General features: G+C 36.5%; 2 protein-coding genes across 11 annotated transcripts in view; one reads left to right on the forward strand and one right to left on the reverse strand.

Moving 5' to 3' along the window:
• The window catches only part of FAM13C (family with sequence similarity 13 member C), a 124,663-nt gene extending 111,699 nt beyond the window's left edge, over positions 1-12,964 (forward strand). For 3 of the 9 annotated variants that reach the window (XM_059055048.2, XM_067025615.1, XM_059055045.2), the window contains 4 exons: positions 4,990-5,085; positions 6,404-6,603; positions 8,118-8,219; positions 11,371-12,964. In XM_059055048.2, the coding sequence (XP_058911031.1) occupies positions 4,990-5,085; positions 6,404-6,603; positions 8,118-8,219; positions 11,371-11,497 (525 nt within the window). In that variant the 3' untranslated portion in view covers positions 11,498-12,964. Of the gene's footprint in view, positions 1-4,989; positions 5,086-6,403; positions 6,627-8,117; positions 8,220-11,370 lie in introns of those variants that run through there. The other 6 variants (XM_067025616.1, XM_059055046.2, XM_067025617.1 and 3 more) reach the window with 4 other exon arrangements.
• Positions 12,950-14,523, reverse strand: part of PHYHIPL (phytanoyl-CoA 2-hydroxylase interacting protein like) — a 91,038-nt gene continuing 89,464 nt past the window's right edge. For both annotated transcript variants that reach the window (XM_067025618.1, XM_059055103.2), the window contains exon 5: positions 12,950-14,031. In XM_067025618.1, coding sequence (XP_066881719.1) covers positions 13,497-14,031 — 535 coding nt within the window. In that variant the 3' untranslated portion in view covers positions 12,950-13,496. The remainder of the gene's footprint in view (positions 14,032-14,523) is intronic.

Here is a 14,523-nt window from a genome sequence, read left to right on the forward strand (position 1 = left end):
TTCCGTATATATGTGTTAGCATATGGTATTTGTTTTTCTCTTTCTGACTTACTTCACTCTGTATGACAGTCACTAGGTCCATCCACCTCACTACAAATAACTCAATTTCATTTCTCTTTATGCCTGAGTAATATTCCATTGTATGTATGTGCCACATCTTCTTTATTGATTCATCTGTTGATGGACACTTAGGTTGCTTCCATGTCCCGGCTATTGTAAATAGAGCTGCAGTGAACATTGTGGTACATGACTCTTTTTGAATTATGGTTTTCTCAGGGGATATGTCCAGTAGTGGGATTGCTGGGTTGTATGGTAGTCTTATTTTTTTCATTTCGAATTCTGTTGATTATAACCTTCTCCCTTTTTTTCTTGATGAGTCTGGCTAATGGTTTATCAATTTTGTTTATCTCCTCAAAGAACCAGCTTTTAGTTTTATTGATCTTTGCTATTGTTTCCTTCATTTCTTTTTCATTTATTTCTGATCTGATCTTTTTTTTTTTTTTTTTTTTTTTTTGTGGTACGCGGGCCTCTCACTGTTGTGGCCTCTCCCGTTGCGGAGCACAGGCTCTGGATGCGCAGGCTCAGCAGCCATGGCTCATGGACCCAGCCTCTCTGTGGCATGTGGGATCCTCCCAGACTGGGGCACGAACCTGTGTCCCCTGTATCGGCAGGAGGACTCTCAATCACTGCGCCACCAGGGGAGTCCTCTGATCTGATCTTTATGATTTCTTTCCTTCTGCTAACTTTGGGGACTTTTTGTTCTTCTTTCTCTAATTGCTTTAGGTGTAAGGTTAGGCTGTTTATTTGAGATGTTTCTTGTTTCTTGAGGTAGGATTGTATTGCTATAAACTTCCCTCTTAGTACTGCTTTTGCTGCATCCCATAGGTTTTGGGTCGTCATGTAGAAAAGCAGATTTTTAAAAAACATAATAATTCATTTTATTTTGTAAAAATCAAGTAAAAATTTGATAACTGATTAGTGAGTAGTTGTGCATTGGAGAGAGGGAAGACTCACAGGTAAAATGCACCAAAAGGAAGATCCCATCAAGTTCTTCTACTTACCCTTTAAAAAAAAATTTAATTTTCTGAATAGGTAATACTTTCTCACATAGTTCAAAAAATATAAAAGGTTACACATTAAAAAGACTCCTTCCTACCCCATCTGCCAGCTCCAGTTCTGAGGTCTCTCACTCTAAGCAGGTGTAACTATTGTTATGAATGTTTTAGGTGTCCTTTTGGAGTCTCTATATAAAGCATATACAAGAAAGTATCAATACACATTCTTAATTTGCCCCTTTTGAAAAAAGGTAGCAGGCTACATAACTATGTATCCTTTTTTCACTTTGCATATTCTAGATAGCTTTTTATAGCAGGACAGAGTGCTTCTCAATTTTTTTATCTTTAAAATTTATGCTTTAATAGCACCATGGTATTCCTTTATAAGTAATTTACAACATTGATAGTAACCTCAAATCAACTAGTTTGATAGCTTAAATAACATTTAGTGTGCCTGTGCCAGGGACATTTACATAAGATAATTAAAAATGATCCTCATTCTGCATATTAAGAATTTACACATTAAGAATCTAAGGTTCAGAGATTCCATAATTTTCCGAATTAAAAATAGTGTGTAATTCTTGAAGCCAGTTATCTGAACTCATGACCTGTTTTTCAAGGCCAATATTAATTGGCAGTATACTTAGAAATCTGAATTGACCAAGCCATTCTCTTCAGCAGTTGCTTTGTATGATTATGTTCATTATTGACTTCCCACGTTGTTGGAATGACTGGTTAGTTCAAGCTGTCAGACTTGTTTCACGTATACTTTCTCCCTCAGTGAGGGGCTGGGGAGACTTAGACACAGGGAAAGTTTGGCAAGACATGAGTCTCTATAAAGCTAAAGAGTAATAGATTCTCATCACTCACTGTCCAGAGAGGAGAACGTCAGTTTTACCTCCCTCTCAAGGAGAGAGCTTGTTTATGGTGACAGTACGACTGATTTTTATGTTTCCATGGTTTACTGTGAAAGAATACATGGGACCAGTGCCATGGGGAGAACGGAAAACAAGCATGGTGGTAAAAGCACTTAAGCTGTGGCAGTTTTTTCCCCAAACAACTTTCTGACCAGGGCCTAGAGAGAAATAATACTTGGGCTGACCACTCAGCAGCAGTTCTACTTGGAAAGCCAGCTTGTTTGGGGGGGTACTATTCCAGATCTTGATAATTCGAGCAACCTACTGGATAGGGGGCCAGGAGTTTTTCATGACGGAACTGTCAAGGTATCAACAAAGTATATCAAATTTTGTTCTATGCACAGTCCCTTCTTGCTCAACCTCCTTTAAGTTACATTTCTTCTGATGCCATATAAAATGGAGGAGCAGGAAGTAAGGATAATTAGCTTTGGGGTTTATCTCCTTATATTTATCTTTAAAATCTGACAACCCATTCATGTGCTGGATATCCCTCTCTGGCTCTTTCAGGTTATTCAACACAGTCCTTGTTTTCTCCATTTAAATAAAAATCATAAGTTAGATACTATTAACATACCACAGTCAGCCACCAATATGCAGAATTAGGGAGAGAGGATGCATTTCAGAAACAGAGCCATTGAATTAAGAGGAGAGAATGGTCTGATTCTTAGTAGAAAGTGGTCGAGAAATAGCAAAGTCTAATGTATTTCTGCCCCTTAGATTTGAGGTACCTATCCTGCAGAGCCTACATCTTGACTCATTTGCCACCATGAAGATTGATGTTGCAGGCCTCATAATAGCTGGTGTCCATAGGCCCCTGAGTAGAAGACAGCTTCCTGGCACATACTCTTGCCACTAACCCTTCTTCTTCAGGCAGCATGCCTTCCTGTGCACATATATTTGAGGATAAGCACTTATGGCATTGAAGTCCTGTACTTACGGCTATTGAACCCTCACATCTGTCTTTGGGGATTACTTTAATAATGATCCTAAAAGTAAAATCATAGAATCATGAGAGTGAAAGATGAGTGCTATACATTGTACCTGTACCCTGACTTTTATCTAGCATATGTGGAAGGAACTTTTCTATAATGGCATTATTCATCATTCTAACTTGCTTTTTGGTAACTCTTTTCTTTTTCTCTTTTAAGACTAAATTTAGCTTTTCTAGAATACAGACAATATACTAAAAATAAATAAAACCAAAAAAATCAAACTGCAATAGAGATGCCAATAATAGTTAAATGCATCATTTTCTGAAGAGCTTTCTGTGGAATATAAGTCCCAATAAGATACTGAATAAAAAACATTATTTCAGTGTTTTCTGAACTTAGAGATTTCTTTTTCTTTGTCACCTATTAAAACCCCATGGAATACATGAAAGAATTTATTTTCTGTGTAAAAATGTGTCATGACTAAGAAAATGTTTAAGGAATGATTGAGCTAGAAAATGAAAGGCTCTTGGGGTTATTTAACCAATACTTAAAATGCTCTACAGAGAGAGGTGGTCTTTCTTTCTACTGAAAATAAAAGAGCCTTGGGTTATATAGCCTGTGGAATATATATGGAGTCCTCTAAAAATTAGACTATTTTTGCATATAAACCTGCGTTGTTAGATGGGTAGTAGGAAAGGGGATACATTGGGTACTGTGAGAATTTGAAGAAATATGTGATATAATTTATTTGGGCAGACGAGACTGAAACACAGAAAAGAGTTAAGGCCCAGACAGTGAGACACAGAGAAGTTCAGAGAAAAGAAAGATCAATATGGGCCAGAATGGTTCTCACCTGGGATGGGGGTAAGGTAGCATGAGAAGAACTAGAAAGCTTAAAAAATACACCTGCTTGAGCCATTTTCTTTTCCTTCAGGATTCTCAGAGGGCATCTGGAAGGCAGAGTCAGATAGGACACTTGGGCAATTATGCTATGTGCTATTTCTACCATTTCCTTCCCACTACCTGCTGAGTGAGAACCACTGGACTAGAATGAAAAGGAGGTTGTTTGTGGTAAATATGTAGAAAACTTAATGCAGGACACACATCAGGGAGGAAAATGAAGGCAAGCAGAGGAGTTTGGTCATTTTGGCTGGAGACGTAGATAGGTTGGGATAGGTAGGTAGGTAGATGATTAATAGATAAGTAGGAAACTATTTAAAATTTTATGTACTTTGTGACATGTTAAAAATGGTGCCTAGGGATGAGTCAAAGAGCAGCAAGGTAATAGAATACATTAGTAAACAAGAGGTTATGAAAGTTTTTGGTTGGAAGGAACTTTTTAACTCCAACTTCTTTGTTGTATAGGTAGGAAATTGAGAATTCAGAGAGGTTAACCGTTTTATCGAAAATATTTAGTTTATGTCAGATTTAGCCAGTACGCTAGCATATAATCCAAGTATGTAGTGGCGAAGACCTGGACAAGGTTGGTGTCTGTGGATATAAAAGATCTTGAAAGTCAGATAAAATACATGTTTCAGAAGAAAAATCAATAGCTCTTGGATCACCCATTGGTTTTTTAAGAATGAAGAAGTAATTAAAGAACAGGCTCCTTACCATTTAAACATTGAGGACTCCAGGGGCCTTCCCTGGTGGCGCAGTGGTTGAGAGTCCGCCTGCCGATGCAGGGGACACGGGTTCGTGCCTCGGTCCGGGAAGATCCCACATGCCGTGGAGCCTGCGTGTCCGGAGCCTGTGCTCCGCAACAGGAGAGGCCACAACAGTGAGAGGCCCGTGTACCGCAAAAAAACAAACAAACAACAACAACAACATTGAGGACTCCTTCAGTAAGCTTTAAAAACGTATTTCTAAACTTGGACCTATCTTTTAAGAAACTTTCCTAGAAGAAAATTGGCATGTGCTTTCATATTTTGTCTTATAAATGACTTACTTTTTTAAAATTACTGTTGCATTTTAGTATTGCAATCCCTTAGAGGCTTCAAAACTTTTTTGTTTTTTGGCCTGCTAAAATCATGATGTGTTTTCATTCTTGTTAGAGAAAGGAATAATTAATTTCATATTTTCCAGGTAACTAAGCAAGACAAGAACCTCATAAAGCCTCTTTATGACAGATACAGAATTATCAAGCAAATCCTGTCCACGCCTTCCCTTATTCCAACAATTGTAAGTTGGGATGTTTGCATTAACTAGAAATCTGTCCTTGTGCTTTGTATTAATGTTTAGTTAGGGAGGCAGCACCATGAGAGTTATAAAGGAGCCTTCTCTGCAGGATATGCTGCTAACAAGGCCAGTTGTTATTTCACAAAGTAGAAACGTGGTCTCCCTTAACTCCAATACTATACTTAACAGTGGCTGATAATGAAAACTATTGTGAAACAGGAATAGATAGCAATTCTATTTTTGAAGCCAGTTATTACACTTGCTTTCATTGCTTGGGTGGGGAGAACAACTGATGGATTTTAGTTTGGCATTACCTAATTTACAACAACACAGCTAGACAGAACAGAGCTGTTCTAGTCTGTGTGTTGTTAATTTTTCTCCTTTAATAAGAAAATTGATAGTATGTTCCTTGATATAATGCAGCATTTGTTTTTGGTACCATTTGACCATCTCTGCGCAAGATATAAGTTTTATTTCAATAGAAAATATGAATACTTGAAACTGAGTTAGACTATTTTTAATAAAGAATGATTTATGGGAATACAGAACTTGAAAAGCACCACACATCCTACTCCATCAATATTAGAACAGTCACTTGCTCAAGATATCAATATTAAAAGAAATATTAACACATTCAAGTATACTTCAATACATTTATATTTCCACAACTCTAAAGACAAAGACAATAGTGATTCATACTCTTTGAAATTTTCCAATTAAGGAAGCATAATTTAAAATGGGGTATGATTTTCAGATTTCCTTACAAGAAAATGTTTTGGTTGTGATAAGCATTACCTGAACAGGTTAAGCAGTAACTCCATTTTGTTTTGGCCTTCATAGAGCTCTTCCATGAACTTGTCAGTTATCTGAGTATTCTCTGTATTTGAAAGTGGCCCACACCAGGACCTGATTTGGGGTATTTCTGGATGACAAAAGAAGTCTATGGTCCATCTCATCCTAACCCATATAACTGTTAAGAAGCTGGGACCCAGAAGGCCTGGGTGAAAGGGAAGAATTACTAGGCAATGCAGCCCAGATTGGAACATATCCTAGATGTCTGTGCCTACTTTGGCCCAGCAGAGAGATCTGAGCTTGGTGAGCATTTTAGCCCAGGATGGGTGCTTCTTTGCTCATTAACTTCTGTAAGTTTTTTGATGCAACTGAGCAAGAGTTCCTCTTGGTTGCTTTCTTCTTGGTTCTCAGTAGGCCCAGGGATCATCTACTGTTTTCATTGTGTTTATTTATGGTTCCCCTTCCTGGTTTTGCTTCCTCTAGAGGCACTTAGCATTTTGTAACTTTATTTAATTCTTCCTATGATAAGCAGGAGGAAGAAGACTCTGATGAAGACTGTCCACAGGGAAGCCAACAACCTTCTTTGCCAAACCCAGCATCCCACCTTCCTATTGGCGACCACCTCACCTACTCTAATGAGACTGAGCCTATTCGGCTCCTGCTACCAGATGAAAAGAAAGAAATCAAACAACCAGCTCTCTCCATGTCCAATTTACATGAGGCCACCATGTGAGTGTGAATCCTAAGGATGGAGTCCCCTTTTAACTCCTTCCGGTCTGGGGGACATTATATGTCCGTACACACAAAATTCAGAAAAGCTATTACACGCTCTAAAAAATGCTATCCAGCAGAAAGCATAATCTGGTTATCCTTTTAACAGGAAAACTGAGAAGACAAAGCCATGAGGAACCAAGCCTCCCAATAAGGTCCCAGGGATGTCATGAATGCTAATGGTCCATTTGCTACACTTGCACATCTTTTCAGCAGGGTCTGGCACCAATCTAATGCTTGGCAGTGTGGAAAGCAGAGTTGGCCTTTGAAAATGCTGAATCAAAAGGAATTGGGATCCTGTGTTGAGTCAGCAGTTGTCAGGGCCTTTATCCTAGTCTGTTCTATTTAGATAAAATGGTTTCTCCAGACTGGGACTTAAGTAAATGAGCTGACCTTTCTCTCCTAATGGCCACTCAGTCAGGAGCCATTTGGATTTTCATTAGTATTATTATTATCATTATTCAGTAGCTGGCACTCCTCTTGATCATTTGGCCTTCTTTGGTTTGTATATTACAGGCCAGATCATGAGATTTTCTTTAACATGTATAATAGTGTGGTGAGTATATGCCCCAAGATAGGGATGGAATCACCATAAATATGAGGCAAGACCAAGCACTAAGTTGCGAGCTGAGATTTTAGTGTGCGTCTATCAGTTGGTACCCCAATTTCAGCTCAGAGAAGAGTGACCTGTTTGGAAGCAGAACATCAGTCCTTCCATCTTCCCTCCCTTTCCTCCTCTTTCCCTCCATCCCTGGCTCCCTCTCTCCTTTTTTTTCTTTCTTTCTTGGTTGGTTGGTTGGCTGGCTGGCTGTTCTAAGGCAGCTGTTCTTATCTTCTTGGGGGGTATTGGACTTTTCTGAAAGCAATGGAATCTTTTACTTTTTAGAAAACGCCCATATATAATTTCAGGGAGTTCACAAAGTTTCTGGAACCAGACACAAGTTCCCCAGATAAAAATTCCTGCTCTGAAGTATCTGACTTTTCTCTCTTGTCTTAGAATGAAGTGAGTAGAATCTGTGACATAATTATAGCTTTCTCTGGGTCTTTGTTTCATTCCCAAGGGTTTTGCCATTCCCCCTATACTCTAGATTAAGGGTAGAATTTTCTTTCAAATCTCTCCCTTTTGTGCCTCTTATGTTTAGTCTATCACCAAATACTGATGAGTATTCCTCTAAAATGTCTGTCTCTCCCTCATGTATTCATGTGGCCTTTACCCTCACCTCTTTTTATAATGGACTCAGTCTGCTTGCCTCCTGTCTGCCCTTTCCACTTTCCTAGGACATTATTTTCATCAAGTAATGTCCTCAGTGATGTGCTCCCCTATGGTCATGCTCTACATGTGTCATATTTATTCAAAAGACACACTTTTAGGCAGATCACTTCTGTATCATAATATGCTTTCGCTAAATCGGTAACTCTGCTCATGATGAGCTCTCAGTTATGCCAGAGCATATATATTTTACCTGATACAGGCCTGTACTTCTTGACCATCTCCGAGAAACTAGGGCTGACAAGAAGAGACTTCGGAAAGCCTTAAGAGAATTTGAGGAACAGTTTTTTAAACAAACAGGAAGGTAAGTGTGGGCAGAAATATTTTTTAAGCTATTATTTCCTAAAGAACTGCTGTTAAGAGTGAGCTGTAATTTTTTCAGGAACAGTGACTTTATACAAGACATAAATAATTTCCAAAGTGACTTAGACCCAGGATTTGTCTACTGCAACATTTGGGTAGTACCATTATTGGGTATGTTTTATGGGAGGCTGTAGCTATCAAGTATGAGACAGCAAAGCTTTAAAAAATAAAAGATGAACTCCCCAAATCCCTAACTTTGCATAATAAATCTCATTACAATTGAATGTACCTAAACGTTAAAAAAAACTATAATATTTAATTTTTCAGCCCATATAACTTCTTCATTCTTGTTACTTAGTTCTACAGGTTACTCCCTACTTTATTAAATAATTCTTCATTTGCTTTAAATATATTCTTTAAGCTTCAGGATCTGCCCTTAATTATTTTATTTCAGGATTTGGTCAAGAGTTCATTCCTATTCTTTCTATCCCTTAAATAAATGTTTCGCTATATCCTCTCTTTTTCTGTGTCAACCCAGTCTCACTATGCACTCCATAAGTTTCTTCTAAATTTTGATTTATTGTGAACAAAATTATATATATGCATATATATAAAATCATGAGAAAAGGATTATTAATCTACTTCTGGAAGAGACAGAGACAAGCCAATTAGCTCCCCTGAGCCTGTTTCTACAGTTGTAAGAGGAAATAATTAGCGTTCCTGGGATACTTTGGGAAGCTACATTTGTCGTGTGGGACATCATTCTTTAAAAAAATTTTAAAGGGTGTAACTTTGCCAAAGTCACAGAGTTATTAGGGTGGCAGAGGTAGGAGTCTGTGCTACACTGGCTCCTCAGTATTCTTCTCCATCTAGGTATCTGCCTTTCTTGAATTGCTTTGATTTCAGCAGCCTGAGGGCTGCCCTGATGGAGAAGAGACTGTTTTCTAAAAGCATCCTGAAAGTTTGGTCTACTCACCTCTTAGTAACTTTCTATTTCAGTCCTCCAGGGCTGTTCACTAGGACTGGACCTCTCAGACTTTTTGCATTTAGCAAGTACAGATGTAACCCACCTAGTTTTCTAGTGGAATCTTCAAGTTGACTGTTTTAAGTCCAAGTTACTTACCTTTCTGCTGATGTTATCTAGTGAGAAATGTTACACGGTTGTTAAATTTAGAATATAAAACATAATTTCTTGTTTTCTTTTCCCATTTCCATTTTTTCCTTTACAAAATTTCCATACAACTTTTACATTTTTTTTTAACCTATCTGAACCCAGCAATTTAAAGAGTTTGAGAACTTCCCAGTGTGTTACCCAGTCCTGCCAAATGGGTCTGCAATGGTACTTGGCATGCCTTTGACATACAGGGAAGTTAGTTATGTTATGTGTATAGTATTCTAATGCACCAGTGAGTACTAAACTCACTTCAGATATGCCTAATACTTGATTGAGGTTATATGCCCTCTTGTGGTAATACACTTAAACTAAATGCAGAAGTAGTGCTATATTACAAGTAAAATCAAATAGTTGAATGGCTAGGGAATATGGATCTTGTTTTCCTAAAACATTTCATTGGGAAGGGTTAACTACATAGCTAAAATAACCAGGCAAATGGATTACTAAAAATTTTAAGGTATTGTAAGTGTTCTTGGTAATATTCACCATGTGAGAAGCATAATTATCTAGATATGACATTAACAGTTATGAGCCAGGAACTGTGCTAAACACTTTAGTATGTTTTATATAATGAGAAAACTGCTTAAGGAAATACTTAACAAAAATTTTCACTCTGGCCAGTGAACTCTTGTTTATTAGCCAAAATGGAGTACGCAGGACCAGGGACAATTGCATAATGGCTTATAGTATTTCCCTATAGATTAGAACATTTCTTCACTTAGATATGTTTACACAAATCAAGATGGTATTTAGACACCCAGTTATGATAAGTTTGGCTCAGAATATTGAAGGGAGGCAAAGCAATTATGTTAAATAATTGAGACAACATTTAAGAGGAAACCTGTCTAAAGATTTGTGTGCTGTTCTGATGTTCTGAACTAGAAATTTCAGGGCAGTGTATGTAGTGTTACAACATAAGTAGGTAACTACATTCGTAGGGAATCTTTATAGATTAGCTGTTCTTTTATTTGGAAGTAATATAAATATCTTTATCAGTACTGGGAAAAGAGAAGGGGTATAGGTAAAATATTAAGTGTTTTCAGCCATACTAATATTGGAGAGTATCTATATTTATATTCAGTGGAAATCGTGCTGACTTCACATGTGTACCCACCCCTTGTATTTCAAAGTCATGGGTGGAAATATTTTAAAAGCAGTTGGCCATCTTTATTAACAAAGGAGGAAAGACCCTTCTGAGATCCTGAAGTAACTAGTTTCCTTTAGAAAACATATCCTGGCAATGTATTTTTCTGGGAAGGCAATGGTTTCAACTCCAGATGCTATCCAATTATTCTTCAAAATAAGTGTGAAGAACATCTGGTAGTTAGAAGGCATATGTATAAAACTATGTGCATCATCATATGCCTAGTCTTAGTACAACTAGTGTGCAAAGAGAACCACTGAAATTTAGACTCAAATTCCTTACAAAACTTCTCAGTGATTCTACTATATATTAGCAGAGTTAGGTATTATAATTATAGGAAAACTTAGAAATATTTCATGTTTGTAAGGTTAGCTACTTAGTTTCTTCTCCTATTACCATAAATTTATAAGTTATTTCTGTTAATGTAATTTCTGTTGTATCTCTAGGTTGATATTTTAAAATACAGCTATCACTGTAAGGGCTGAACATTCTACATAGGCATGGATCATGGGAGAATGACTAGATAAGAATGCCTTGAGGGTTCTGCTTTTTATTTCCCTGGTAACTTTTCACTTGCCCCAATGTTATATGTTTATGCACTGGATATATTTGCAAAACACTTAAAATATTTAACTTCTCAGAGTACTTTTATACTGAAACCTAGTAACATGTGGAAGAGGGAGTGAATGAAGGTAAAAGGGAAGGGAAAAAAAGACATGGTGCAAAAATCAAGTGGAAACTGCTACCCTGCACTTTTCTCATGTAAGAGTTAGAAAAGGATTTTTAATGACTTGGTTCTTTATTAACTAATGGATGGTATTTTCTTTTTTGCAGAAGTCCACAAAAGGAAGATAGGATACCAATGGCAGATGAGTATTACGAATACAAGCATATAAAAGCCAAACTGAGACTATTAGAGGTCCTCATCAGCAAGCAACAAGATGTGGCCAAAACTATTTGAGGTTCAGGAAATGTTTGTGATCACTTTGACCCAAGATAAGTCAAGTTTATTTTCCTCTGCCGTTCTTGCTAAGTAGTTATGACAAATGCAAATTGAAGCACTTTAGTGTATTAGCTGTTTTTAAGAATGGATGGCAAGTGTAATTATAAATGAGTAGAAGGGATTAAAAAGGGAGGGGTTATAACAAGGAACAGTATAATTGGAAAATAAAATTCAGCCTTCTCCATGCTAGGGAGAAAATGCAGTCAATATAATTATTTCAGAAAACATCTATTTTATCAAATCTAAATAACACAAAGCATCCACCTGTTAAATGGGCTACTGGTTAAGAAAGTCTACTTAGTGTCCAAAGATTGCTTATATTGACATATGGAAAAGAGCATAATTTTAAAAAATCAGTAAGAGGAAGAAAAGAAACTTTATTTTATGTAGGAAGGAATACAGCTAGTAAGAATGTAATTTATTTGAAACTTCTAATAGATTTTTAAGTGATAAAAAAAAACCTACTACCTTGTTCCTTAAATCTGCTAGGTTTTCAGCACCCTAAAATATACTAGAATGTGTCACTGATAATTTTTTTATTTCTATATAAAAATAGCACATTATTTTATCTGTTACTTAAAATTTTACATTTCTGATTACCAAAGTTCATTCTGATAGCATGTACTTTGTGAATTATCTTTGTCTATATAACAGATGTTTATATTAAAATATGGTATTAAAATTTGAAAATAGGTATTTTGGATAGATGTGTCTGTAGTATATAATCTAATGTGATCATAGTTATGATTGCTAATCTTTATTTACTATAAGATTATATAACTATTTTTCCATTGGAAACTTTTTTTTTTTAATGTTCCAAGGTCTATACTTTGTGAAGTCAAAAATCTTTCCCATGAACTCTACATAGTTGTTCTCCATTCTGTATAAAATGAAAGGTTTAGAAATTGTTGCTACACCTTGGGAAAGAAGCCAGGATATTTTATTTGCTTCATCCACTTTAGCATGTGCAGTTTTGTTATTTTGTACTAAACCAACCACCTGTTTATTACTTTTGCTTTTGTAAAAATAAGTAAAAGGTCCACATTTTCTCTTGTACCAACCATGTTTATATTTCTCTCTTCTGTAATGTTTAAGCATGATGTTGAACAAATTCACACTTTCACATAGTTTGGATGGGAAGAATATTGACTTTCTGAAGCAGACTATTTCAGAGGCTTATTGTTTTCTCTGTATTTACCTGATGTTTTATAAATCAGAATAATGTCCTTCATAAATTTGTTTAATTAAAGTCATCTACTTGTAACAGAACAGATACACAACTATTTGAGGTTTACAAACTACATCTTTGATAAGGGAAATGGTTTCGTGACATGTATACAATTGCTATTAAAATGTAACTCTATATATTCTATAAGATTGTAAATATTTTATACAGCAATACAAATAAAATATTTTTCTATTATATTTATTATGTTGAAACACAGTAGTTGTTTCCTGTTAGCTAATATAAATAACATAAATAACACTGTCAAACAACAAGTTGGAAGTGCTGACAATTCTAGGCTTCAAGATTTAATTCATGCTGCAATTACACCCTTTCATGCGGTTTGGAATAATCCCAATATTTGCTCAGTAGATTAAAATGAGTGCATATTTAAACACCATTTATAAGCCATTATTTTCCATTATTTTGTATTTTGCTAAAGCAGTTTATATAATTGGTTATGTTTGGCATAAAGGAAAAATTAAAACATTGCAGCATCTAGGCAACAGAGTGTCAGAAGGACAACTTAGGATATTTCAGCATTGAAAGGAGGGGGAAGGGTAGGGAATAGGAAACACTAAAACAGCTCTGAATGAAATTTGATAAGTGGCAGTTTGCTTTTGGTGAGAGCGGCATGTGCATGCTACAGTGGAAAACATCTGGTGATGAAAATGAACAGAGGATCAATGCTCCTAAGGGAAGAAAGGGGACTAAGGATAAGAAAAGTGGGCATTAACGTCCAACACTAATATTACAGATTTTGCAGCTGGGATCTTTCTTTGCATTTGCAGTAGATAAACTCATGAGCTGATGACCAGTGATTTCTGCCACGGTGCCTAGAGAAAGATCCACAGGGTCAGTGTAAATGACTTCTAAAATGACATCCTGGGCATGGTGGTAAACCAGCATCCCATCTTCTTCTCTGCAGGTCAAAAATTTATTATCCTTGGAATTTAGTTGAGGAAGGCGCTGCTTACAAAATTCATCTCCTGGTGATCCCACAGGGGCAATGACAAGAATCACATAATGATAAGCAGTGTACATACAGTAGAAGTCCCCAAAGTATAAGTTAGTATTGGGGTTAAAAAGTTTTTCTGCTGCAATCTCAAACCTGTATCTTCCATAAGGTGAATCCTGGGGTGGCTTCCCAGTATTGAATTCAGTGCTGCAGCTGAAGAAGATGCCTTCTAATTTTCCACTGATAGGAGAGCCATGGCTACCACTGTTATCCTTGACAGAGGGCTGCATAGCATTCCCATGATATTCTCTGCAAGAGAAAATAAATGGTCACTGCTTGGTACAACAGTGGTAAAGCTACTGATTTACAGAGTTTAATGATGATAGACCTAAAGGTCAACTGTCTACTATTAAAAGCCTGAGTGCTCATCCATCCTACCGTCAGATCAAGTAGAATGCATCTTTTAACATTTCCTATAGAAGGCTAAATTTCAGCCTTGACCCTAAGGTAAGGATGCTCTGCTACAAACCTCAGAGGTCTTTTACATAATAAATTTCCTGACCAGGAAAACCAAAGTGAAATGAGAAATCTTATGGCTGAAATCACATCCATTATATGCCTACTGGATTTTAGAAGTGGCTTGGTGAAGAGAAAAGTGGATTAACAATACTGGTTAAATATGTTGAATGTTCCTTTAAAGTATGCCAGAATGTAGATCTAAAATGAATGTTGTCCATGTACCTTGGTATAAAAGCATCATCATTTTTTGCTTTAGTTTTTTTTTTTTTTTTTACCCAGACA

Source organism: Kogia breviceps, chromosome 2, assembly GCF_026419965.1.
Source record: "Kogia breviceps isolate mKogBre1 chromosome 2, mKogBre1 haplotype 1, whole genome shotgun sequence".
NCBI classification, from domain to species: Eukaryota; Metazoa; Chordata; class Mammalia; order Artiodactyla; family Physeteridae; genus Kogia; species Kogia breviceps.